Source organism: Pyrus communis, chromosome 2, assembly GCF_041283825.1.
Source record: "Pyrus communis isolate YQ-2024b chromosome 2, ASM4128382v1, whole genome shotgun sequence".
Lineage (NCBI taxonomy): Eukaryota > Viridiplantae > Streptophyta > Magnoliopsida > Rosales > Rosaceae > Pyrus > Pyrus communis.
The window spans coordinates 22344049-22369962 of NC_142566.1; the positions used below are offsets into that span (position 1 = coordinate 22344049).

Below are 25914 nucleotides of genomic sequence, written 5' to 3' on the forward strand. Positions count from 1 at the left end.
TTACCAACCAATATAATTTAAATACAATCATAATCAATTACCATATGCATACCCCTTTCAAATTCTATATCAAAACATAGAGCCAATAGTACGTTTAAAAGCAATAATTTAACTATGGTTTGATAATAATTAGCTGGACTAATTGTAGCAAATAAAATAGCTTGTTTTCTTCAAAACCAATCCGATTGGATTGTAAAGATTGAGTGAGGAAGATATGCATGTGCTTTGATACACATGTAGATAAAACCACATGCATATATTTTCTCTTCATAAGTAATTACGTGTTCAGTATACAATTGTTTGGAAAACAACCAACTTCCCGAAGTGGACTAGTCGAAATACTTTGCCAAGGGTAGTAATACAACAACATAGCTTTATGCATAATACAAGTCTTCAGAAACAGGGCAATTAAACAAAACATCCCTTTCGGCTTTTATACCATTGTAGGGTTTAGGCATTTGCATATATATAATACTATTTTTACAAACAATAGCTAATCCATGACAGATTAACCGAAAGAAATATTAATAAGAATTAGCTAAAGGGAAAGGATAAAGAGAGTTGAGAATATGAACCCATACTGCAGGTTGACATCCCAAGCGAGAGGGATATGAATATCTTCAACTCCCTTATCTCTGCTCCTAATTACTTCCGACTCCCTTCCTTTCATTTGTCCTTTCTTCTCTTTATTTTTGGGTCGACTAATGGGGAGAAACCAATAAGCTCGTAAGGCTGCTCGTCAGGACTATCTGCACATCCTCTCCCAATTCTTTCCTCTTCCGCGCATCAGTTTTTTTTAATATTAAATTAGGTCTTTTTCATTAAATTTAAATTTTTTGTCCTTTTTATTAAAATTTAAGAGTTTTTCATTAAAATTTAAGTCTTTTTTATTAATTAAAGTTATATCATGATTTTTTTATTAAGACAAACTTAGTCCAAGCCTTTTACATGAAAGTTTCCTTAAAATTCTGGTATGTTTTATTGTTTGTCACAAGTGAATTTTTGCGGCTATAAAGTTGAGCTTTTCGAATAGTCGCGATTTCATTGTCATTATTATTTTCTTATAAATAAATAAATATATATATATATATATATATATGTGTATGTATGCATCTTTTTTAGTACGCGACTTGTGCATTATTTTGGGCACATGATTTGTGGTTGGCATATTATATCATTCACAGTGTATAACCGAAAACATGTGAAAGCTATTGTATTTATACCTTGTATGGAACGATATAAATTGTTTGGTGAAGCCTTGTCAGCAGTTATGCATTCTATTTCGCTATGATAGTGGAACTCATCTCACTTGATAATAATTCACAAGATTTGGTCTGGAATTTTCGTTTCTCGTTTGCTTCCGCTGCTTTTAATGAAAATTTGGTGTTTAATTGATATGTATCCTTTAATTCACATCTGATGCGATCTCAAAGTTCCTAAGATACTAATTTTGTAATTTTGACAAAGTATGGGTTATCTATTGAATGGAATTATTTGAGATTTTGAAGCACCATTTAGTATTTTTTTCAATTTATTTCTAGACTAGATTGAATTATGATACATGTCGATCTCGTTAAAGAATTATTATATGTAAATCATATTGTTAAAAAGTTGAGATCTTTATTATCTCGTTTTAATTGAGATGACTTGTGCTTTTATGTTCAGACATTATCAAATTTTAGTTAATCTTGCTCGATGGATATTGAATTAGTTTGGATAAAATTGAATGCAAAAATATTGTGCTTGCTATTCTGATTTTGACCATTGTTGAAACTAGTGATTTTGGGTTTATGTGAGATAAGTTTTTCCGAATGGATTGAGACTATCTTTTGATACATAGACTGTTTGCATAATGGTTTAGGTGTACATGATTAAACTGAGATTATGCAATTGGTGAGGAATCGGGAACCAATTGGCTCATATCTTCGGTTTTGTTATTTGTTGTGTAGTACTTTCTACTTATGCTTAAGTGGGAGAAATAATCATATGTTCGAATGTAAGCATAAGGCTAAGAGTATTTAGGCCGGCCATTATATTCATTTGGATGCTTTTGATAAGTGGGAGTAGTTGAAGTTATTCTTGAGAGCCTATCACACTTCTTGAAGATAGCTATGGAATAAGGTTTTCATTTAGTTCAACCTTTCCAGATAAATCTATGAGTAGTTCTTCAAAGAAAACATTTTGATAATTCAATATAAGCTCTTAAGTCAATATTTTCGAATTTTGATAAAGCTAATGGATGAATTATATTTAGTTATTCATATTGGTTAAAGAATAACTATGAACTTTGTTGTATTTTGGCAATATGAGTGAGTAAACTTTTAGTTTGCTCATGAGCTGTGTCACATTGCTGCGAACATGAATTGAACTTTGTGATTTATAAGATGATTCTGCACATTGTATTGCAGAGAAGATTGTGAATTCATTGTTTTGATACATGAAAGCTGTGTTGTGTTTATATTGAGGAACATTGATATAAGACTTGTGTGATCACCTATATATTAATCTAAGGTGATTATTTACTGTAGTGAATCATACTCAAGTGGGAGAATGTTAAGAGTATGAGTGTGATTCACACAGTTTAGTAATAATCCTTGTTATTTCAGATTGGTATAAAGAAGTCTTATTGTGTTTATAAGAGTTAATTCAACTTTGGTTTGGATAGAAACTCTATTGTTGGCTCGAGAATAGAACTCATACTTGTAAAAGGATTTAGTCTTGTATTCCTTGTAAGATTGTTATAGGGCAATCAGGTCTTGTAGTATAAAACCACAAGCCCCTGCTCTCACAAAGATTACACTCTTATTGTTCCAATTACCTATAACTTGGAGAGCATTGAGTTTGCAGAGAGGTGTGAAGGTTGTGTGTAGATTCGTCCATGGCTTCTTCATCCATGAACATGTCTTCAGATATGTATTGTTGTGAATACTTCAGTATTTGTATATATAGAACATACTTGATGCAACGGCTGTGATTTAGTTGGTTAATTCTTGTGTTCTTGGCTAGTATATTAACATAAAACCTGTGTTTACTCTTACAATTCAACTTATTGGAATTTCGGGTATTTGAAGTAGCAAGAATGTATAGTCTACTAGAGTGTGGTGGGGAGATGCGTGGTGATTTTGAGGTGGCTGCATCCTTGAATCTCGATTTCCCTGCTGTCATGGCAATTGATCTGTTCGAAACGTTATATTACGGAGAGCTAGGCGCTGACGTTGTAGACTGCACCAACTTCCTTTTGAAGTTGGATGACGAATACCGTGAGAAGATGTTATTTTCTACAAAGGAAGGGTTTGTGCCGTGTGCGGTGGCAGTTGATTTTTGTTTGAATACAGAAATGATTGCATCTCCATTACCAAATCTCTTGCCTTGACGACGAGAAGAAGAAGTTGGTGGAGTCGTTGGGAGAGCTGTTTTTAGTTGATATGTATCTGAAGGGAAACCCCTTCAGACTATACATTCGAGATTTTTAAGCTAGACGTGTAAAACATATATTGAATATGATTATGAACTCTGAATATGATGATGACATGCTCGTTGGGATTAGAGTTCTTCTACAACTCTCCTCTTCAGTATGCAAGGCCTCAAGAATGGGGTTTGAGTTTCTATAAGCTTGCGTGTTTAGAGAGAGTGTAGGGACCCTAATATAATATGTATATACACACACACCATACACAGTGGTAATCAACTAGGACTCTTCCCATTGAGTAATCCTGATTGATCTTAACCTTATCACCATGAATTCCCTTATTCATATCTACTAGAAAGACTTCTAGTAATATCATTAGTGTTCAAGCTAATGAATCCTAATATACATGTTCCTTATCAGCTCACAAACAATTGTCAATGATGATCTCTAAGGGTCTGTTTGGTACTCTACTTGAATCAAACTTTTTAAACTCAAAAACAATTTTCAAGTTTTAGGCCTTAAAAACTTGCTTGGTATGATTATTTTAAAAAACTGAACTCAAGACTAATTAAAAAATATAATATATTCTCTAAAAACATAAAAAGTGAGTTTTTAGAAGTTTTAAACTTAAACTCACTTTTTTTTTTTTCCTCTCCCTCCTCTCCTCTCACTCCAAATCTATCTTTCTTCCTTTTTTTTTTTTTTTTTTTTTTTTTTTTTTTTTTACCTTATCATCTCTCCTCCAATCCACTCTTCATTCTCTTTGTTCTTTCTCTTGCTCATCTTCCTTTCTATCTCGTCTGATCCTCTCTTTTCTTTCTCTTTCCTTCAATCATCTCTTACTTTCTTTCATCCTCTCTCCTCTTGCTCCCTCTCATGTGACCCCCTCTTTTTAGATCTCTTTGTCTAGTTTAAGTTGTAAGATTTAAAATTTTTAAATCGCAAACCAATCAAGTTTTTGAGTCTTAAAGAAAATTGTTTTCAAGAAATGTTCTTAAGAAAATTTTTGAGAAATGATAAAAATTTTCAAATGGGATACCAAACAGGTCTAATATTCCCACATGAATAATAAGTGCTAACAAAGTGTATAGCTCTTATCATAACTTACATTCTCCCACTAGAGCCACACTTGGTTAACCATTGCTAACCTTAATGTGAGATTATTCTTAAATGGCCACAAAACCAATATTGACACAAATCATGATTCTAGGCTTAGGTCATTAACCAACATCTGCAAAGGACTAAAGGGTAACATACTCTTTAACTTGAATAATATCCCCATAATGACATTTACAAAGCTAACGGCCAACACATTAAACCCAAACAAGATATGAAAAATATTGTATTGAAAATGTCTGCAAATGTATTTATCATCATCTCAGTACATGGTCCTCTTTTGAATTGGAAAAACAATTCATCTTAATGGTTGTTAACCCTGATAACAATTGCACAGATTGTCAAACCATTATGCATATAAAATATATACGAACATTCTCAACTAAATTGCATATTTAAGGGAAAATTTTGACAACCTCACTGTTTCAACTTATTAGTCAAGAATCCTTAGTAGTCTTTGAATAAGATAAATAAACAACCTTGGCAACTAGAAAACAAGAAAATTCTTTAAACAATACTTAATTCCTACTAGTCAGTTGCATCGAAATTTGCCAAAATTCCCACCTTAGTGACATGCTTCTTGCAAACTGAAACTAGTACATCCTTGTTCAAGGGATCACCAATCATAGCCTCAGTCTCTAAGTAGTCAATCTTTATTAATCAAGCCATCACCTTCTCTCGAGCAATAAAATACTTAATATCCAAGTTCCTTGTTGCTGAAGACCTTTTGTTATTCTTGGTGAAGAATATGACTGCATTATTGTCACAGAAATGTTGAATTGCTCTTGAAATTGAATCAACCACTTTCAGATCTGAGATGAAATTTTTCAACCAAATAGCTTGATCAATGGCTTCACAACAAGAAAGATACTCAGCCACCATGGTTGAAGCTGCCACTGTCGCTTGCTTTAAACTTATCCAAGAAATAGCACCACTTGCCAATGTGAAAATAAACCCTGATGTGGATTTAAGATCATTTGGACACCCAACGAAGTTTTAGTAACCCTAACCCTCCAATACAAGATTACGACGCTTCTGTAAACCAACATGTGTTTTTAGTTTTATGGAGATATCTTAAAACCCTTTTTGCTGCATTCCAATGAGCTTCACCTACGCAAGATTGAAATCTGCCAGTACACTTATCAGGAAGGCAAGATCAAGTTGTGTGCACACTTGTGCATACATCAAGCTTCCAACAAGAGAAGCATATGGTCTTTCCTCCATGTTTTTCTTCTCTAAATTAGTTTGAGGGCACTGAGACTTGCTTAGTGTATCACCCTTTGAGATCGGCATTTATGCTGTTCCACAAAAAGATATGTTGAACTTTTTTAGAACCCTTTCGATATATCTTTTTTGTCACTGCCTTAGTAGTCCTCTTCTTCTATCTCTTTTAATTTCAATTCCAATGACATATGTTGCTTCTCCGAGGTCCTTCATTTCAAATTTCTTCTGCAAGAATGACTTAGTTTCATCTAACAAACATGCAACATTCGTGGCAAGGAAAATGTCATCCATATAAAGAACAAGTATGATAAAATTGCTCCCACTGATCTTCATGTAGATGCAAGCATCAGAAGGATTTTCAATGAAACCATACTCTTTCACCATCCTATGAAACTTAAGATAGCACTGTCTCAATGCTTGCTTGAGACCGTAGATAGATTTCTTCAACTTGCATATTAGTTTCTCCTTTCCTTCTTATAAACCATTCTGGTTGTCTCATATATATATTCTCATATAAATCACCATTTAAGAACAATTTTAACGTCCATTTGGTGTAAAATTAAATCATAATGAGCAACAATCGCCATGATCACCCTAAACGCATCCTTGGTTGACACAGGGCTGAATGTTTCTTTGTAATCGACACCCTCTCTCTAAGTGAATCACTTGGCTACAAACCGTGCTTTGTGTCTCTCCACATTTCCTTTCGAATCTTTGTTTGTCTTGAATACCTACTTACACCCTATTGGTTTCATTCCTTCCTTTTGCTCTACTAATTCCCATACCTCATTGTTCTTCATTGAAGTTAGCTCAGATTGCATGGCTTCTATCCACTTTTCAGAGTTAACACTTGAGATACCTTCTTTAAAGGATTTTGGATCCTCAAACTCAGACATGTTTCTATCATTCTCAGTGCTTTCAGTCATATAAACAAAATCAGTTAGGGCAGTAGTTCTTCTTAACCTAGTCGATTTTCTCAAGTTTGTGGGATGAGCTTGGATTGTAGTTTCTTCTTCTCCATGTTGTTTAGGTTCTGCCATTGACAAATAAAAGAAATCAGGGTTCGAGTAGGAGCAAACAACTCTTGAAAATAATCCATACAGACATTTGTGGTCATTTCCCTACACAAACAATTGAAGGATACAAGTATTTTATGACCTTTATTGATGATTTTTCAAGATATTGTTACCTATACTTTAATTTCTGAAAAATCTAAAGCTTTAGAAGTTTTCAAAAATTACAAAAAGGAAGTGGAAAATCAACTGGAAAGAAAAATTAAGATTGTTAGGTCTGATAGATGTGGGGAATATTATGGAAAATATGCACAAACTGGTAGACATCCTTGAGCTTTTGCTTTATATTTGCAAGAACATGGAATCGTAGCTCAATATACCACCCCAGGCACACCCTAGTGAAATGGGTTGCAGAGAGGAGAAATAGAACATTAATAGACATGGTGAGAGGTATGATTTGTAGGGTGAATTTGCCTAAGACTCTGTGGGGAGCAACAGTGAAAACTGCCAATTATTTGCTTAATAGAGTCCCTTCAAAAGTTGTTGAGTCTACACCATTTGAATTGTGGACTACTAGAACACCTAGCCTAAACCATTTACACATTTGGGGGTGTGCGGCTAAAGCCAAGGTATATAATCCCAATGGAAGAAAACTTGATCCTAAAACTATCAGTTATTTTTCGTTGGTTAAGCAGACAGATCAAAAGAGTTCAGATTTTATTGCCCTAACAGTCATGATACTAGAATTGTAGAAACAGGGAAAGCTGTGTTCATGAAGAATAACTTGGAACAAAATAGTGGGAATAATGATGATGATTTTATCTTTGAAGAAAAGAATGAAGTGGAACATGCAATTGCAACGTCAACTCCAATGCTTATATTGAGATACTTGGGCATGCAAATGAAGATGTCGAAGAAGCTACAGATGACTTGCATAAAAGGCAAATTGATGAAGTGGAAGGGCCCACAATTGCAAATGAAGTTATTAATCAAGATTTGACAATGGCAGAACCTGAACAACATGGAGAAGAAGAAACTACAATCCAAGCTCATCCCACTTAAGCATTGTAAGATACCTTCAATTGAGTGTAGGAATCTGGCTGCGAGTTCATGATGACATGAACAAGGAAGGTTTCAGAAATTGGTACCTCTAGGTTCTTGAGCTTTCCAGCAATATCGATCACTCTAAGGATATATTCACACACACTCCCATCACCGTCATACTTGACTGTAGTGAGTGAATTCATTAGATTGCATGTTTCTGTCTTCTCGGATTCTTTGTACTTTTCTTCAATGGATTCCATAAACTTCTTAGCGTTGGTTTCCTCTGGGAAACCTCCACGAACATCATATGTCATGGTTCTCTTGATTATCATCAGTGAGATTCTGTTGGATTTCTCCCACTTCTCATATTTCGATCTTTGACTAGAAGTGCTTCCATCGGCAGGCAGTGGGGGTTCCTCAGTTCTTAGTGCCAGGTCCATATCCATAACACCCAAAACTATCTCCAAGTCTTGCTTCCATTTCTTATAGTTGACCCCAACGAGTGGTTCAACAGTATTCAAGTTCATGGAGTTAGGGTTCATGGCTGTACAATCATGTAACCGATATTAAACTTTAACCCTCAAACTTTATATCACAAACTCAAGAATATTCGGATTAAGAGTTGTATGAAAATTTTCTTGATCATGACATTTTCACATCCAACATACGATTTTCTGTAGCCATAATTACAAACCTTTGTGGCTGCAAGAAGTGATTGGGTTTGTATATTGGTATATGAACTATCATACCACTATGAAATCAATACATAAACAACTAAAACATCTTTAGATGATCAGTGATTATATTTTGATCCATAGTGCCAATGCTAATTCGTATACTGTATAAAAAACATACATAGCACAGATAGCTTTAGCTACCATGTTCAAATATATGTATTTCCTGTATAGTATACCGTTAGACCTTAATCTGAAAATTCACACAATTCCTTATACTTTCTTCTTTAGGGTTAGTTGGTATGTGAAAGCTCTAATACCAAATGTAAAACATATATTGAATATGATTATGAACTCTGAATATTATATCACAATACCAAGTTAACCACTTACCTGAAAACGATGACATGCTCGTTGGGATTAGAGTTCTTCTACAGCTCTCCTCTTTAGTATGCAAGGCCTCAAGAATGGGGTTTGAGTTTCTGTAAGCTTGTGTGTTTAGAGAGTGCAGGGACCCTAATATATATACCATACACAGTGGTAATGAACTAGGGCTCTTCCCATTTAGTAATCCTGATTGATGTTAACCTTATCACCATGAATTCCCTTATTCATATCAGCTAGAAAGACTTCTAGTAATATCATGAGTGTTCAAGCTAATGAATCCTGATATACATGTTCCTTATCAGCTCACAAACGTTGTCAATGATGATCTCGAATATTCCCACGTGAATAACAAGTGCTAACCAAGTGTATAGCTTTTATCAGAACTTACAGGACGCTCACTCTCATGAGAAGCACTGGGTTAAGCTAGAGGCGCAAGCTCTGGATGATCGAATATTGGTGATAGGGGATGACGGTTGCTACTCTCTTTCTACTCAAGATTTCCCTGGAGTGGAAGGGAGATTTATTTATTTTCCCAAGGCTGTTCATAGCAAGAGTTACGAGTTCCATCGGTTAAGAAGCATGTTAAGTGATATGGCAGCGTACAGCTTGGATTCTGGCCGTGTCTCGCAGCTAGCAGATTTTCCAAGTTCAAACATCATCTTTTGCCCAACCCCAACCTGGACGTGGCCTAACATGCCAGAGTTGTCTTGCAGATGTGATCGAGGGGAAGATTCCGGATTGAGGGTGAGGAAGAGGAGGAAGATCTTGGCCGTCGTGGGATGCAGCAATGGGCATTGAACATATATAGTTCTCGCGATCGGTGGTGTCTCTTTTACATACTATGTATTCTGTTGTAGCTAGATTGATCTCAGACTCGATGACTTCTTATTTGAACTTTGAAGTAGTGTTTGCAAATTATACATCTCATTGTCTTGTGTTTTCCGTTTCCGAGTTGGCGTTTATGACGATCGATTACCGAAAAATATGAAGAAAAACGAACTAGAAATTGAGATCTTAGCAGAGAAAAGGTTGCTGCTACTGCATAATAGTTTCATTTATTCATTTGATCGCATTACACCTTCATTCCTATCTGCAATCTAGCAGAGGTGCAATGCCTTCAATCAAGGTTACAGCTGTATTAGCTTATCTTAGCCAATAGCCATACAACACATCACTAATATAAGACACAGCCGTTGCAAACATCTAAATGAAAACTAGCCCTTGCTTGTGAACGAAGAAATTTGGGAAAAAGCTGGAAACAATTTAAACTTACAGACCTGAAAGCTGACTTTTTTCAACTTGTTTGTTACTAAGCATTCACAGAAATAAGGTAAGAGTCTAACCCAACGAAACCCAAACGAGGAATTGCCAAAACCTTTGGCGAATGCAAAGGCTTTTTGTCACAAATACAAAATTTATTCATCTCTTTGCCTTGTTAAATAATCCGTCGAATCACTCTCACAAAATCCTTTGCATGCCAAGCTGAGCAGCAACCTAGTTCCTCGTTTGATCGAAAAAAGGGAATTATCATGGCTGCTTTAGCTCACGTCCTCCCGATCATTTCATCTTCATTTTCTGACATGTTCAGCACTTGATGCCAACTTTCAGTTTGTGTGTGCAGAGTTAGTCCGCTGTTAAACGTCAGGGTTCTACAAGGTCAACTAGATAATGTCTTCCAACTCTGAGCTCACGAACAATTTCATTCAAGTCCACTAGATTGCATCCGGGGATTCTTCTGAACTTCTTTTCTTTCATGGTCTCTTTAACCCAAGTAACATTCTCCCATTGACCTGCCATGGCATAGACATGCAAGAGCAACCAATAGTATGCAATGTTCTGAGGTTCCTGTTCAATAAGAGACTTTGCAATTTGTTCTACCGATTTGGCATCTCCTTGGAAACGACACGAGCTAAGCACACTAGCCCATGCCAAGGATTCCGATGGCAAGTCCTCGACAACCTCCAGCACGTTCCTAATTATTTCCTCTGCCTCTTGTGTAAGCCCCACACCAGCAAAAGCATTAACCATGCACCAATAGTGTGCAAAATTGGGCTTTACTTGGAAGACATTGATCATTTGGCTGAAGTAATCTCTGGCTTCTCTTACCAATCCAGTGCGGGCACAGGCACAAAGAACACCTACAAAAGTTACTTCATCTGGGGTAATTCCTTCCTGATTATCATCTGGCCTCGAACTCTCCTTCTCATGGATTGTTTCATCATCGCTCGACTTTGTTCTACACACCATTTCTCTATATATGTTAAATTCATCTTCAGGATTTCCATGAATGCAATGCCCCAAAATCATTACATTACAACAAACCAGATTCCTATACGCTGTGTTCTCAAACACCACACGTGCTGCTTGCACCGTTTCACATTTACCATACATATCAATCAAAGCTGTGTTAAGAAATACATTCAACTCCAAGAATGCGCTAACTAGACGTCCGTGAACTGATCTTCCCTCATTTGGTCTAGCAGATCGACCGGAAGCCGCAAACAAATTCACCATGGTAGTTTCGTTCCCCTTCAATCCCACATCCACCATTTTCCAAAACAACTTCAACGCACACTCCGGCTTCCCGCCCTTCCAGTACCCACCGAGCATAACGTTCCAAGAAATCACATTTCTCTCAGGTATTTCATCAAACAACCTACGCTAGCATTCCCATCGAGAATTGCATTCCAAGACACCAAGTCCTTCTCAGGCATTTCATTGAACATCTTCCCGGCAAGCTCCAATTCCCCACAACTAAAATACATATGAATCAAAGAGTTCTGCACATGCAGCACAGAGTCCACCCCATGCTTCACAACCTGCCCATGACATTTTCTCCCAGATTCAACACACGCCATTTTCGCACACGACCCAAAAACCGGCACGATCGTATAGCTGTTGGGAACAAACCCATTTCTCAGCCACTCCAAATACACCACCAAAGCTCGGCCCGGCGCCGAACTCACTGAGTACGCCTTAATAACTGTATTAACGCAAAATCTACCTGGAGCGTCAATGTATCCGAAAACCCATATAGTATAATCGAAATCACCGAAATCGTAATAGCTCTTGAGTAACTTCCGGGCCCAAAACGAATCGAAAAGGCCCTGGGTGACCAAATGGGCGTGGAATTGGGTAATCTGGATCAAGCTCTGACACGAATCCAGAAGCGAAAAGATGTGGCGGTTAACAGAGGGCTCGAACGAAGAGGAGGAAAATGGAGAGGATGGTAAGGGAAGATTGGATTTTGATGGGTTGGAAGCGAGGTGTGGGGAAATAGAGCTCCGGAATCGAAAGAGTTCTCGGGTGCAAACCCTTGCCATTCAGTCGAGATATCCACAAAACGAATCGTTCCGAATTCGAAGTCCAGTTGGTTTTCGCCATTAACGCACATTGAGATCCCTCTCGGTAGTTTGAAGTGCAGCAGCTCCGTAGAGCTTCTTTTGGAGGCAATGAGATTTATTCGAACCGAAACGCGGTCGTTTTATGCAATTGTTCGCTTTCAATTTTATAAAACGGTGACGTAGCAACAAGGGGTGGCGTTTTTCTAGCGCGAGAGAGATCCAAACAGAAAGAGAGATGAAATGGTGAGAGGAAGCGTAAGGCTACTCAATTTTATAAGGTTTCTTCTTTAATCTCTAATTATTATTTTTAATCTCTGTTTTATTTATTTAATTTTTGGTAATTTTAGTTGGTTTAATTAGTTTGTTTTTGGGTTTTTTTATAGGTTTTGTGAGGAAACAAATTCCGTAATCAGTGATGCAATTGGTGTCTCCTTTCCTGTGAGTTCCAAACTCCAATTCTAATTGTTATGCAGCAATTAATTAATTTTTTGGTAATTCTATTTTTCTCTGAAGTTTCAATTTCTGGGCAGAACACATTATATATACACTATGTTGCACGGACACTCCGAAACCCCGATTTGTCAGAGTGTCGGACACACCGACACACCTCAAACACGCTCGAGACACGGTTTGGACACCATCAATGGTTTGGAATTGGTTAAAATTTTAAAAATGAGATTTTCCTCATTATCTGTGAGAATTTGTGATGCCCTTTGTATATTATAGAGGTTTTGTTTTGGGCTCGGAGGTGTGAGAAGGTAGGCTCGAGCTAAGATTTTACTGATCAGTGTAATGGTATAAACTTGAACGAGTGTGAGACCTTCTGGCCGAACAGAGACGAAATTCGATCATAGTAATCCGGGAGTCCCGTGTTGAAGGGCGAGAACATGAACGATTGTCAAAAATTTCTTCTCTATATGCTGCCTGTATAGCTGTTATCTTGTATAATTCCTTCTACTTCAGTTTTGAAGTGTGTGGAATCCATGGGGAATGTTAAAAATCCTAGCTACAATTTTGCGTAATCTAGTGTCGAAAGAGATTTAAGAAAAGATATGGTGTATTTGGAGCTAACGGAAGACTTGGCGCAAAACTGAGCGCAGTCGCATTTTAGGATTTATACAGCCAACTCCAATCAGTGAAATAAGGCTTTGTTGTTGTTGTTGCTAGTTTTTTTTCTTCTGAAGTATGGATTACCTGGGCAGCAGGATGTGCTGTATATTTGGTTTTTCCTGTTCAGTTTATCCAACACGGAAATGATTTGAAAAATAAAAGATCACTCCGGTCTCTGTGTAATAAATGAATGGTGATGCCATCGCCCTTGTATAACGGTTGTATTCAGCAGAACGTGAATGATTGTGTAAAACTCTATCTTCTCCGCATGTTTTTTGCCTGTATAGCTGACGTCTAACATGGTTCCTTATTGTATTCATTACTTGATAGATAAAGGATGGTATACCGAGCTTAGTACCAACAGATGGCAAGACACTCGAGGCGGATGATACAGTTAAACCTGATGATTCTGCAGAATCATCGGACAAGCACGAAGCAGATTGAATAGGCAGTCACTAGGTCAAAGTGTGAAACTTGTGGTATTGTTCCCGAGTCACTGTTGCGGGGTTTATTGTGAATTTTTTTGGTTGGTGCCTCCTCTTGACAATCTCTTTTAAGCCATTTGTTGAACCGATTTATTCATGCTTTGGTAGATGGGAGGTCGCGTCATCAAGTCTTCTTAAATTGGCATTTCAATTTTTATCCATTTGTGAGGAAATGCCTGAGAATTCATGTATGACTTGTTACTCGGTACCGTTCAAATGATTATTTGCTTCATTATCTGAGATGAACTCTGCTAGGGAAGTTGTCTGAGATTTATTCCGCGATGAAAAATTGTACTGAGAGTTGTCATAAATTTTACTGTTGAGGTGAATAAATTCATTCATCGCTTCCATTTGCAGACGTATACTTTTACAACGATGTCCGGCGTGCATTTTTTCCTGTCTTTAAGCCGTTGTTAAATGGAGAAAAGGTTGTTTCTCTTGTCTAAGATGGTTTTGGATGGCTTTTGCTTTTCGTTGAACATTCCCAGTCTTGCATTTTCTGAGCTGTGTTTGGTTTCGTTGAACCTTCCCACCCGCACCTCTTGCTTCAGGGTCGCTGTCACGGCCCTCACCGGATTTTGAAGCCTTACCAAATGCTTCTCTTGGTAATGCCAATCTCGTTCTACTATGTTTGTGCAAAAACACATCATGCTTCAAACTGTGCGGCGGTGAAATGTTACCGCTTGATCGAGTAGTCTGGTATGAGTTAGGTCCCCTATGAATTTCATCCATAGTGTATTTTGATATCCAAGTTTCACAAAGTTTTGACATTAATTTACCTTCTACCAGCAAGTAGTTTGACCCAGGCATTTCATGGGTCACAGGAAGTGAAGAAGTGAAAGGACTGGTTATTCTTTATAGACAAATCACAATATGACACGCGTGCACAGATTTTTCATAATTTTAACAAGTTATTTTTTTAATATTTGTTGTACATTGATTCGCATGTAATGAGAAATTTCTTCTTATGTGTAAAGAGTCGAGCAGTGACCAATAACGGGTCTTGTACACCAATAGAAAAAGCTTATTAGCCAAAATGGTCTCTGAGATTGTCATAACTCCTCACTTTGGTCTATGATATTTGAAGTCAACAGAAATGATCATTTGGTCCTTCTGTGAAAAATCTTCGTTAAATTAAAGAAATCACAAAGTGGAGGGGTTGTTTTGACAAAAATACCCTCAATTTAACATATTTTCACGGGAATACCAAAATTATTAGCGATGAACAATCTCCGGGACAACTTCTATCGATTTTAAATTTCAAATGCCAAAGTGAGGAGTTATACTAATCACAGTGACCATTTTAGATAAAAAGCAATAAAAAAAAAAGAAAAAAAGAAGCAATATGCTGGAGAAAGGAAACCTAATTATTACTCTAATTGTGATTAATCAAATTAAAGAAAGGTCAAGAGTAACACTCTCTTTAGGTGCAACTGCCTTTGAGAAGGAACTCGGGAAATCTTTCCTTGCTATAACAATCCTTGCAACCCACGCAAAACAACTGAGGACCCATCACTCTCACACTCTCCCTTCAACTTCAAACTCTCTATTAAACACCTCCCCAAACGCCAATCCTTCACTAAACCAAATGGTTCTCAAAAGGGCATTCGCTTTGATCTCTAGTTTCTTCGGCCCGAGAGAGCATCCGGCGTTAGTTAAGGGATCTCCGTGTGCTCGTGAGGCAATCAAATCAGATGTTGGGAAGAAAGTAGAGGAAGAGGGATTGCTTGTTTCTCAAGAATTTTCCAGTTTGAGGGACGATGAGGTATGTTGTGTGTGTTTGTCAAGATTGGTGGAAGGTGAAGAGGACATGAGAGTTCTTCCTTGCCTGCACGAGTTTCACAAGGTATGTGTGGATAAGTGGTTCGATGCATGCCGGATGACGTGCCCGCTTTGCCGGTTTCCGGTGGGAGGAGTTGACAAGTCTCAGGTGGTGGAGTTGCTCACTGAGGAGATTATGTTTTATTTTTCTTCTTTTCATAGTTCTGGGTTCTAAAAGTTGTGTGGAAGTTGAAAAAGAAACAATGTTCACTTCCCCACCAAATCCTTGTGAGAGAAAAAAAGACAAAGAGCCAAAAGCAAATCAACAACATTTTAGGCTATTTGGTCAGAGCAATGTCCTTGTACTCAAGTTCAAATTCTTGTCTTCGTAATATTAGAGTTTGAATCTCCATCTCTGTATATTAGAACAGTTTAGAATATCGCATTATAAAATAAAACAACAATGACATGCTGACATATAACAAAATTGAAATAAAATTCAAAAAAAGCATCCCCGCTTCCTTGCACCCGATTTTGAATCGCCATCTCCATAATTTAGAGCAACTATTATTTTTCAGAATATCACATTAAAAAAAATAAAAAATAAATCAAACATTCAGGGCCAAAAAGGAACAGAAATTATCTGAAGCCCAATTAGAGCCTTGAAAAGAATTGGAAGAAAAGTAGACAAAGCCCAAATTGAAGCCCAGAAAAATATTGAACATAATTATAAAAAAAGGTTCCGTTGCCGGGAATCGAACCCGGGTCTCCTGGGTGAAAGCCAGATATCCTAACCGCTGGACGACAACGGATGAGATGTTCAAGCTTCGTCACACTAATTATACAAACTTACTGATGGCATTTAAGTACACAGTTTAACAAGCATTACGAATTTCTTGATGTAATCATCATGCATCCATGTTGTATTTATTAATTGAAAAATCGAGGGTTCTGTCCTTGATATGTCATTTAATTGTATACAATTTATAACACGTGAATTAATAACAGTGTAACTCTTACACTTAAATTTTTTACTTTGATTCATAAAGTTGGTGAATCACATGATGGTAGTTAGAAAAAAATCTAAAATGTCTCTTTGAGTCTTCACAATCTTCGAGAAAGTGAATTGCCATGAAAAAGATGACTGCTAAAGAAATACTTGATAGGGAGACGAACATAGCTAGACCGTATAGGGCATATATGATTAACAATTTTGAGACATTAAAGAAACACTTGTGAAAAAATCCATGCTAGGACTCAAATCTCAAATTTGGGTCAAATATGTGTTAGGGTTTCTCTTTGTCTTAAGAGCTAGGGTTTCTCAAATGCACAAGAAACTCAAAATCCAAATTTGATTTTTATAAGGATTTTTGTTAAATTAGATGTGCTCTACATTATATGCACTCAAGTTGAAATATTTCTTTCCATAAATTAGATAATTTAGATAAAGTTCGAATCTCTCTTTACATAATTTAAATGAACTTAGTATAATTATTTTATTGATTGTCAAAAAAACATGAATTATTATTTATAGAAAGAGTTTAGGGATTTCGTGATCATGAGCGTTTATCGTATATCGTACAGTCAGAAATCATTTTAAAATTTAAAATTTAAAATTAAATATAAATACTACCTAATGAAAACTAACCGCATAATGCACGATGAACGATGAATGATCACAATCACGAAATCATGAAAATCCCCAGAAAAAATGGATATGGCGACATTATTTATTTAGCCACAATGTCAATGTCAATGATGCTCTTTTATGTCATCCTATATTCCTATTGGATCATGTCAGCTTGGCAAAGTAACTCAATGACCAAGGATGCCAATGGAAACCGACAGCATAGGACATCCATGGCAGCCACTATTAATTGTCCTTCTTGTGAGAAACAAAGAGTTTGTATAACCGCCTCATAGGCTTTGATTAAGATGGAATTGGATCCTTTCCTGAGCTGCTCAGGACCCTTTTGATCGACACACAAAAATCTAATGGCTAAAAATAGGAAGGTTTTCTAAAAATTATAATAATTGTAACCGTTGAATTAAAATCTAACGATTCTTATGTGTCAATCAGGAGGATATTGAGCCCAAATTCAGGAGAGGATCCAACTCCGATTAAGATAAACTGATAAGTTGTAAAAAGCAATTGGCCCAAATTAGTTTCGGATTCTTGGCACCCTGTTAATTGTCCTTCTTGTGATTCCCACTTATCCTAGATATAAACACTTCAATAATTCCATGAAAGAAATACTTGGTTCTTTACGTATAAAACTACAGTTTCATCTGTTTGCAGAAACTTTTATTTGTGTTCTTTATTTGTAGTTTCTACATGAATATTATGGGACTCGTTTTCTTAATTACATGGTGACAATAGATTTATGGTCAAATTTTTATTCCTTATTAAGAGAAGGATAATGCTGGAAAAATCAAAGTTTTAAACCAAATGACGTGTTACCAATAAAAGATAAACATGTTAATCAATACTTAAGTAATAATTCAATCATTAACAACCATGTTATTTGGTTTGTAAATTTGATTTAATAATTTTAGTCTTCCTAGCATTACCCTAGAAAAGAAATACTAAGGAAACTCATATTGAAACTCTCCATAGACTATGTCACCTCACAGTTTAACGTTAATTCTCGAGCTAATATTATAAAATATTGTGTCAAAAACAATGTAACAAAAAGTAAAGTCCATGAAGAGTCTTCTTTTTTAGAGTCTCCTAATCATTCATTTGTAACCTCATGACTTGTATTGTAATTTGAATGTAGTTAATGAGAGCGAAACAGTTGCAATCCAAAAGAGAAGGGAAGAAAAAGATAGAGACAAACAAACAAGCAAGCAAAGAGCACACACCAAATTAAGTTCCTTAATGGGGAATTACTTCTTTTAACATAAATACATAAAACGTCATCGTTAGAATATTCTAACCCTCAAACATCTACTTACGGAAAAGGTACATGCACCATCTTCATATTACCACAAAATATTGATGCCCCCAACATGGGTAGTAATGCTACTACTCTTAAGTCTTAAAAAGGAAGACCTTCAAACAAAAAAGCAAGGCACTGAGATTTCTCAAAACGGAGCTGTTGATGTTCGATTGAGATTGTGCCTTTTGGGTTGTTGAGACGCTGCTGCAATTAACTGCATACACATTTTCCCACCAAACAAACAGAAGTCAAAATCACAGAAAAACATGTATAATTACTGTTTTAGAAATAGAATTTTATTCAGTCTTATGTTCTCACATGTTCTTGCTGTCTTTTGAGCCTTGCATTCTCTTCCATCAAGAGTGCAACTTTCAGCTCCAACTCATTTGTGTAAGCCTGTTCGGACCAACCAAATATCAGGCCACAAACAAAAACGAAAGACATTTTTAGTAAAAATTTTAGTAACATTCTCGACAATAAAACTAAGACGCCAAGGCATCAAACTTGAAAGGACAATAAAACTAATTAGGTCTTTCAGGATGCCGGAAAAATTGAGTGTGATACCAATATATTAGACTCATATATATAACTTCTACAATACGTCGGAAATTTTGAGTATGATACCAATATATTAAACTCACACTAATGCGGCAGTACTGTTATAAGTATCAATCTCAGGGTGACTGATTCTTATATATTAGCATTTGCCTATACACTTTGTGTGTATGAATACATTTTTTTCAGAAAATGAGAATGAGAGAGGGAGAGAGAGAACGTGAGGGGAGTGAAGTTTTTTTTTTTTTTTTTTTTTTTTAATTTTATAATATTGGAGGAATTTTAACATCAATTTAGGTGAGGCTTCAATAAAAAACAATAAAATTTAAACTTGTAAAATTACATTATTGTCCATCATTTTTTTTGTATGATAAAAGACTAAGTTATTTTTTCATCATCTTTTAATTAACAAAAAGAATTTCATTAATTAGTAGAAAAGAGATTAGTAGAGATAATACTTACACTTACTTAAACTGCCCTTAGAGTGAAGGAGCAAAATTAAAACGGAACTGTACAAAAACCTACAACTCATAAAAGAACACTTTATCCAACCTCACTACTACCCTAACCAAAAGCAAAAAGCAAAAGACTAATCAGATGACAAAAATGGGATTATTGGGAAGAATATAGGAGAGGTACATGCCTGCTTTCTTGCCCTAGATCGAGCAGCAGACTCTCGGTTCTTGATCATCCGCTTATGTCTTCCATCTCCACCGGAATTGCTGTGATCAGATTCAGTGAACGATCTATTCCCAAAAGAAGGCAAGCCGGAGGAGGAAGCAGCCAAGCTCTCAAATGGGCAACCACTGAAAGAGTTAGAAACACTGCTAGAAAGGTTATTAGGGTTTAGCTGATGATGATCAATGAAGCCGGACCTCGGAGGCCTGAGGGAGGATGAAGGAAGAGGAGAGGGAGGGCTGACAGCGGAGGATACCAAGGCGGTGGCCGCAGCTGGTGAGTCATGGGCAAAGGGTTTGGCAAGGAATTCTTGAAGGGTCATATTTCTGCAGTTTGGGTGGTGGCGGTGGGTCCCATTTGGGAGGTTAACGTGAAGGAGCGGTGAGGAGGAGGAGGAGGATCTGATTTGGGTGGTGGATTCAGTGAGAGAGGCGAGATTGATGTCTTTCCAAACCTCTTCCATGGTTCTTTGTGGGGTTTGGAAGGAGGAGGGTTGTGAAACTGGTGATGGGGATGAGGAGGACGACCTGGATGAAGTACCGGTTGTGTTGTAGTTGGTTTGGTCACTACCATTTGATGACAACATTGAAGAGAGGTGTTTAGAACTGTCAATGGATGAATCTCTCTTGAGATTTTTCAGAGAAGTAGGGGAGCGACTGAGATTGTGAGGGATGTTCTCTCTCTCTCTCTCTCTCTCTCTCTCTAGCTAAGACACTAATGTCAAATGACTCAATAGTTCTACTTCTATCTATGGTGCTGTCTAATAGTAAGGTGGGTGTTTAGAACTGTTAATGTATGAATCTCTGTTGAGATTTTTCAGAGAAGTGGGGGAGCGACTGAGATTGTGAGGGATGTTCTTTCTCTTTCTCTCTCTCTCTCTCTCTCTCTCTCTCTCTCTCTAGCTAAGACACTAATGTCAAATGACTCAATAGTTCTACTTCTATCTATGGTGCTGTCTAATAGTGAGGTGCTTTTGCAGCTCTTGCTATTGGGAAGGACAATATTCTTGTGTGTGAGATCTCTCCTTTTCAATAGAAAGATTTATTTGGTATGTGATATGAGACATTTTTTCAGTCTTTTTTTTTTAATTGAGTAATACTGCACTTATTATATTTTTTATAATATATTTGTATCGTTTATCTAATAGAGGTAGAATTCATTAACACATATGGATCTAATCTTTATTAAACATATGGTACAAATGTGATATGAAAAATATGATAAGAGTGACATTTTTGTTTTATAATAAGTTAAAAGGGTCAGTGGTGTTTAGGGCACAAACTTGGTAAAGCATGATTTAAGGGTAGTCATGTCTAGCTTTTACGGTAAGTATAATTCTCTTCTAGGGTAAGTATGTTTTTAAGGGTAAAGCATATTTTTAGAGGAAATGATCTTTTAGACTCTTGTAATATGTTTTCCACTTGCATACAAGTCTAGCTTTTTAGGTGGTTAAAATCATTCATTTTTACACACCAAAATTTTAAATTTAATTTGACTTCTTCCAAATATATTGCTTGTACAGATTGAAGGCCTAAATTCCCTATGATTAGGCAAAAATGCCCCATTGTAATTATTACATCATTTGCTATATGTAACAATCATCATCGTATAAGTTTGAGTTTGTTTTTCTGAAGTGTGTGTGGCTTCCATCTTTGCTATATGAGAAATTAGATTGTGGTTGAGTTTTTTCTTTCTTATATGCGAAGGAGAGCTTCTTATCTACAACTGAAGATACAACAATAAATTAAATTTTAAACATTTATACTATGTTGTAGACTGATGAGAAATCAAGTGTTCTGGACGATTGATGGTTTGAAATTCCCAAGGTGTATAACATTTTTACACAACTCACTTGACCTTTGTCAAACAAACCATTTTTAATCTTTGGTGTCAAGCTTTAGTGTGAAAGTGAAAGGGCATTGGTCCACCTTTTCAAGCTAGGAAATCCCAGAGCCCCAACGACTAAAAAGAACACAAAATAACCGAGGAAAATGAAGCAGAAAAATTGATGCGGACCTACTTGTTATTTTGATAAAGAAAAATCATATCAACTCCTTATTTCACACATTTCCGTGTCATGATATTTCTATGGAGGTTATATATAGAGTAGTGTTCAAGCGTTAACTAATTTGTAATTTAATATGGAAATAACTACGTGCTTGGGTTTAATCTACCATATTTTTTTCATGATCAAAACCATTAATAATTTAAATTTTTTTTCTAGATCATCCTTACAAATTTTTGTTCAAATATTTAATTACAACGAAGAAAAATAAATTGACATAGTGTTGTCGAAAAAATAGTTAATTTTTCGTTGTAAACATTAAATGGCTAAATTATTTTTAACTTGGATGAAATTATTTGTAAAAATAATATATGAATGAAAATATAAAATATGAACAATTTAAATTATAAAAGAATATCGTAGAAAAAACTTAAATATGTTGTTAGCATTATATTAAATTATTAAGTAATTAGCGCTTGACCATTCTCATTCCCATATCTATTCTTCTATTCTATAAGAGCCCTTGTCAACTTTTTTCCCCATTTTTTCCAATTTTGCCCTCATTTTTTAATACACAATATTGCATGACAAGGGAAAAATATTAATTTTGTACCTTTTGATAAAATGATAATCATATCCCTATTTTTCCTATTTTACCCTCACTTTTGATTCACAGTATTTACATAAGGAGGACAAAAAACAGTAATTATGTAACATTAAGATAAAATATACATTTATGAAGAGAAATTGTCCCACTATCATTTTTTCTTACTCTTTTTAAAATTTTAAAAACTAATCACACTCCTTAATAAAAAAAAACAAAAAATAAAATGAAATTGTTCACACACACAGAGTGTGTGCTCATCGGCTAGTATCTATAATCTGAAGTATCAAACCTAAAGTTTGATTTTGAATGCACTACAGCAAGTGCCAGTGTGCCACCAATCCCAGTATGTCAGCCTCTCTCTCTCTCTCTATCCACATTGCTTCTCACTTGTGATAATTTTAAGGATCATTTTGATTTCAATCCCTAATCAATCTAATTGTTAGACTGAAACCTTGTTTGTTTAAATATTTTCATCAAGGTCCATAGCCTCATTTAAGAGATTTAACTCATACATTTATGCATCTAATGTCCAACCAATTATGAAATTTAAACAAATTCAAATAATATTTTAAAAATATAATAAATACTTAAAAATCAATTTTAGAGCAATATTGTTCTTCACAAAAATTATAGCAAAAAAATATTGCACCCAAATAGTTATTAACATATTTTTTTTTAAATATTGATATATTTTAAACCATAAAATAAATGACACACCCCGACCCGGAATGTCCACTTGGATTCCGAATCGAGCTGTGATGGCTGACGCCTAGAAGGTGACAAAGTCATAAAGTGTAGTGTGGTGGAATATGTGAATAAATTTAAACCTAAAAGTGCCTAAATATATGAGTGTGTTGTGTGCGGGAATGAATCAATTTCACACGTGATGTCACAGCATAAGTACAATACAGTAAGATAGGGTGAGAATTATACCATCGAAGGTAATCGTCTACACCAAGATTTTCCAAGAATCCTCGTCAATAAGAAAGCTCAGCTACTAAAACCTGGAGGGGTGAAAAACAAGGGTGAGTGAGCCTGAAAATAAAGTTTTAATAAAAACCTTTGCAAATGTTATAACCCCTCGCCATAAAACATGTATAGTTTCCAAAATATACTACTACATATAGTATGAAAATACTCACCGTAGCTTGCAAAATATCAAGATATCAATACGGCACAATAATTCATATATAAGTGCATGACGTCAGTAATCGTACACTTTCACATAAGCAAACATATCAAACCAAGTGCTCATCGACACATGCTGACACACGAGTTTATGCAGAATTATTCTGACACGAACATGACTCGATGTAATAATAATATACGCTCTAATGCTACAATCACGTGAAGACTAGCGTTATTCGCAGTCACATAAGAGTCAGAGTTGCCTATTGCAACTTGTACGACAGGACTGGCACCTACTTGGATCCAAGGCGACCTTGCGGTGCGGAAGTGAACATACACGTGAAAGACTGGCTCTGGCCTTGAGTGAGCACTAACACCGATGCAACAAACGATAAGCATAAAACATAAATATAGTCATGCCATAATGGTTCGATAGTTCTAATCAACATAATATCATTCATAGCCGTATGTATAATCATGGCATCAATAAACATACACATACTTGTGCATCCCGTAGGATTTATGATCACTTCATAATTTTTCGTTATTTCGCTAGTTCTTATAAGCATTAGTCTAATCTAGGCATACGTAGTAAATTCTCTTTCAATGTATAAATGGAAACTAACAAATATGTATATACTATATAAAAGAAAAGACTTACTCACCTGAAGTCTGTGCTACAACTCCCTAGCACAAATATCGAGGCATCACAAACGATTGTCGCCTGGAACAAATATCAAATCACGTTTCAGAATTCTCATTGATAGAACACGTAACTTACATAAAATGCATCCCCAATGACGTTCTAGAATGATTTGTAACCCATTGACCAAGAGTCAACTGTCGGTTAAAGGTCGACGGTAGGGTCCACATCCCTACGTAACTTGATCCGGAAGATCCGCAGCTCGGATTTCCGATCTGTAACTTCCCAAGAATTTCAATAAGCTTCTAGAACAACATCCTAAAGTTTCGGAACAATCCAACAGTCGAATCTCCGCCAATCGCTAAAATTAAGTGGCGGCTGACGTTTAGATTTACAAACTTAGAAAACTCATCTACGAAGATCCATATGTTAGATTCCCAATCCGTCAATTCCTTATATGCTTAAATATTATTGACTATTACGTATTAAAGTTTGGTGACAATCCAATGATCGGATCGTCGAATCATATAATAATCAAGTGGCGGCCCTTAATGGAAATATAACCAAACAACGGAATTTCATCAATCGGATGTCTAATATGGAATCGGGGCATCCATTTTAGCCTAGGGAGGTCAAGTGGTGTCACCACCGCCCGACTCGCCGGAAAATTTAACTATTTCCAAAAATTCTCAAAATTTACAGGAATGAAGATCTCAACAAATAGAGCAAGTTTTATACATGTGACCAAGTCCAATTTGGCCGAGAAAGGCCCTAAATTGGCTCGCACCTGTTGAAAACCCTAAAATGGGTGAGTTTGGATTCGACACATCCTGTGCTCCGCCGCACCAATCAAGGCTTGGGACTTGTTCCTAGGTTTAAGAAGAGTTGAACCATAGTGGTGGTCGACGATGGTTCATGCAGAATCGGCCGATCGCCGGCAGGCACCCACAAAACCTATCAACACGATCTTCACGACACCAAGGCTAAAATCTATCGAGTTTTGGGTGGAAATAGAAAAGATGTTGATGTTAGCTGACTTCCCGGTGGTGGGTGGCTGCGAATCGTCGGAGAAATCGCCTGAAAAGGCGTCGGAAATCATGGCTTTCCGCCGGGTCGGGCCGCGGGTCAAGGAATGACCCGGTTTGGCTGGGTTGATTTCCCCTGGTTCGTCTCCTTTTCTTCCCTCTCCTTTCTCTCCTTTTCTTCCCTTTCCTTTCTTTCCTTTCTCCTAGTTCACATTGGTCAGTCATCTTCTCTTCTCCCCCGATCGATCAGTTATGCCCTCTCATTCATCCTCTGTTTCTCCTCCTCTCCGATTCCTTCTTCCTTTATTCCTCATTTCTCACAAAATAATCTTAAAATAATAATATAATAATTCAGAGAAATATATAAAATAATAAATAGCAATCTTTACAAAAGTACTTTTCGAATTTGTAGTTCTGGAAAACCCCTATCGTAACTCCAGTTTTGATTCTAATTACGCTTACATAATCATCTCGTTGAGAACTTTGAGAGCACGGTAAAATAGTAACTTGCACGCGTCACTAAATGACGGTTAACGAAAATCAACAATCTCATCGGTAAGGCATTTTCGTCAATTCACTCTTTTAAAAATTAATAAAATGGTAAAATTAGGGGCAGATTATCACAATAAATACATATAATTAGCATGCATACATTTAGCAAAATTAAAAATGGGTACAAATAAATTTAAAAAATATGGGTACAATGGGCACAAAAAGGAATTAATATATGGGTACAAATTAAAACATAAGAGAAAATTGGTAGA

General features: G+C 36.2%; 3 protein-coding genes, 1 non-coding gene and 1 pseudogene across 5 annotated transcripts; 1 reads left to right on the top strand and 4 right to left on the bottom strand.

Annotated features, from left to right (window-relative positions):
- Positions 1–7820: 7820 nt before the first annotated feature.
- Positions 7821–8348, bottom strand: LOC148698740 (uncharacterized). Its single transcript, XM_088678899.1, has one exon. The coding sequence runs from the start codon at positions 8346–8348 to the stop codon at positions 7821–7823; it is 528 nt and encodes a 175-aa protein (XP_088535025.1).
- Positions 8349–9896: 1548 nt separating this feature from the next.
- LOC137746707 (pentatricopeptide repeat-containing protein At3g51320 pseudogene) lies at positions 9897–12419 on the bottom strand (annotated as a pseudogene). Its single transcript, XR_015957479.1, has one exon. The product of XR_015957479.1 is annotated as a pentatricopeptide repeat-containing protein At3g51320 pseudogene (transcript).
- A 2957-nt stretch (positions 12420–15376) lies between these two features.
- LOC148698741 (receptor homology region, transmembrane domain- and RING domain-containing protein 2-like) lies at positions 15377–15979 on the top strand. The gene has a single exon (XM_088677671.1). The coding sequence runs from the start codon at positions 15395–15397 to the stop codon at positions 15800–15802; it is 408 nt and encodes a 135-aa protein (XP_088533797.1). The 5' UTR covers positions 15377–15394; the 3' UTR covers positions 15803–15979.
- A 328-nt stretch (positions 15980–16307) lies between these two features.
- TRNAE-UUC (transfer RNA glutamic acid (anticodon UUC)) lies at positions 16308–16379 on the bottom strand. Its single transcript has one exon. It is a non-coding gene; the product is annotated as a tRNA-Glu (tRNA).
- Positions 16380–18418: 2039 nt separating this feature from the next.
- Positions 18419–20726, bottom strand: LOC137746670 (protein FD-like). Its single transcript, XM_068486670.2, has 3 exons — positions 19708–20726; positions 18828–18905; positions 18419–18723 (listed from the first exon to the last, which is right to left on the bottom strand). The coding sequence occupies exons 1-3, from the start codon at positions 20326–20328 to the stop codon at positions 18655–18657; spliced, it is 768 nt and encodes a 255-aa protein (XP_068342771.1). The 5' UTR covers positions 20329–20726; the 3' UTR covers positions 18419–18654.
- Positions 20727–25914: the final 5188 nt, after the last annotated feature.

Excerpts from the sequence above, each read along its gene's own strand:
- LOC148698740 (XM_088678899.1), bottom strand. The coding sequence starts at position 8,348 with ATGAACCCTAACTCCATGAACTTGAATACTGTTGAACCACTCGTTGGG.
- LOC148698741 (XM_088677671.1), top strand. The coding sequence starts at position 15,395 with ATGGTTCTCAAAAGGGCATTCGCTTTGATCTCTAGTTTCTTCGGCCCG.
- LOC137746670 (XM_068486670.2), bottom strand. The coding sequence starts at position 20,328 with ATGTTGTCATCAAATGGTAGTGACCAAACCAACTACAACACAACCGGT. Across the intron at positions 18,906-19,707 it reads GATCTAGGGCAAGAAAGCAG|GCTTACACAAATGAGTTGGA; the intron begins GCATGTACCTCT and ends TGGTCCGAACAG. Across the intron at positions 18,724-18,827 it reads TCAAAAGACAGCAAGAACAT|TTAATTGCAGCAGCGTCTCA; the intron begins GTGAGAACATAA and ends ATGTGTATGCAG.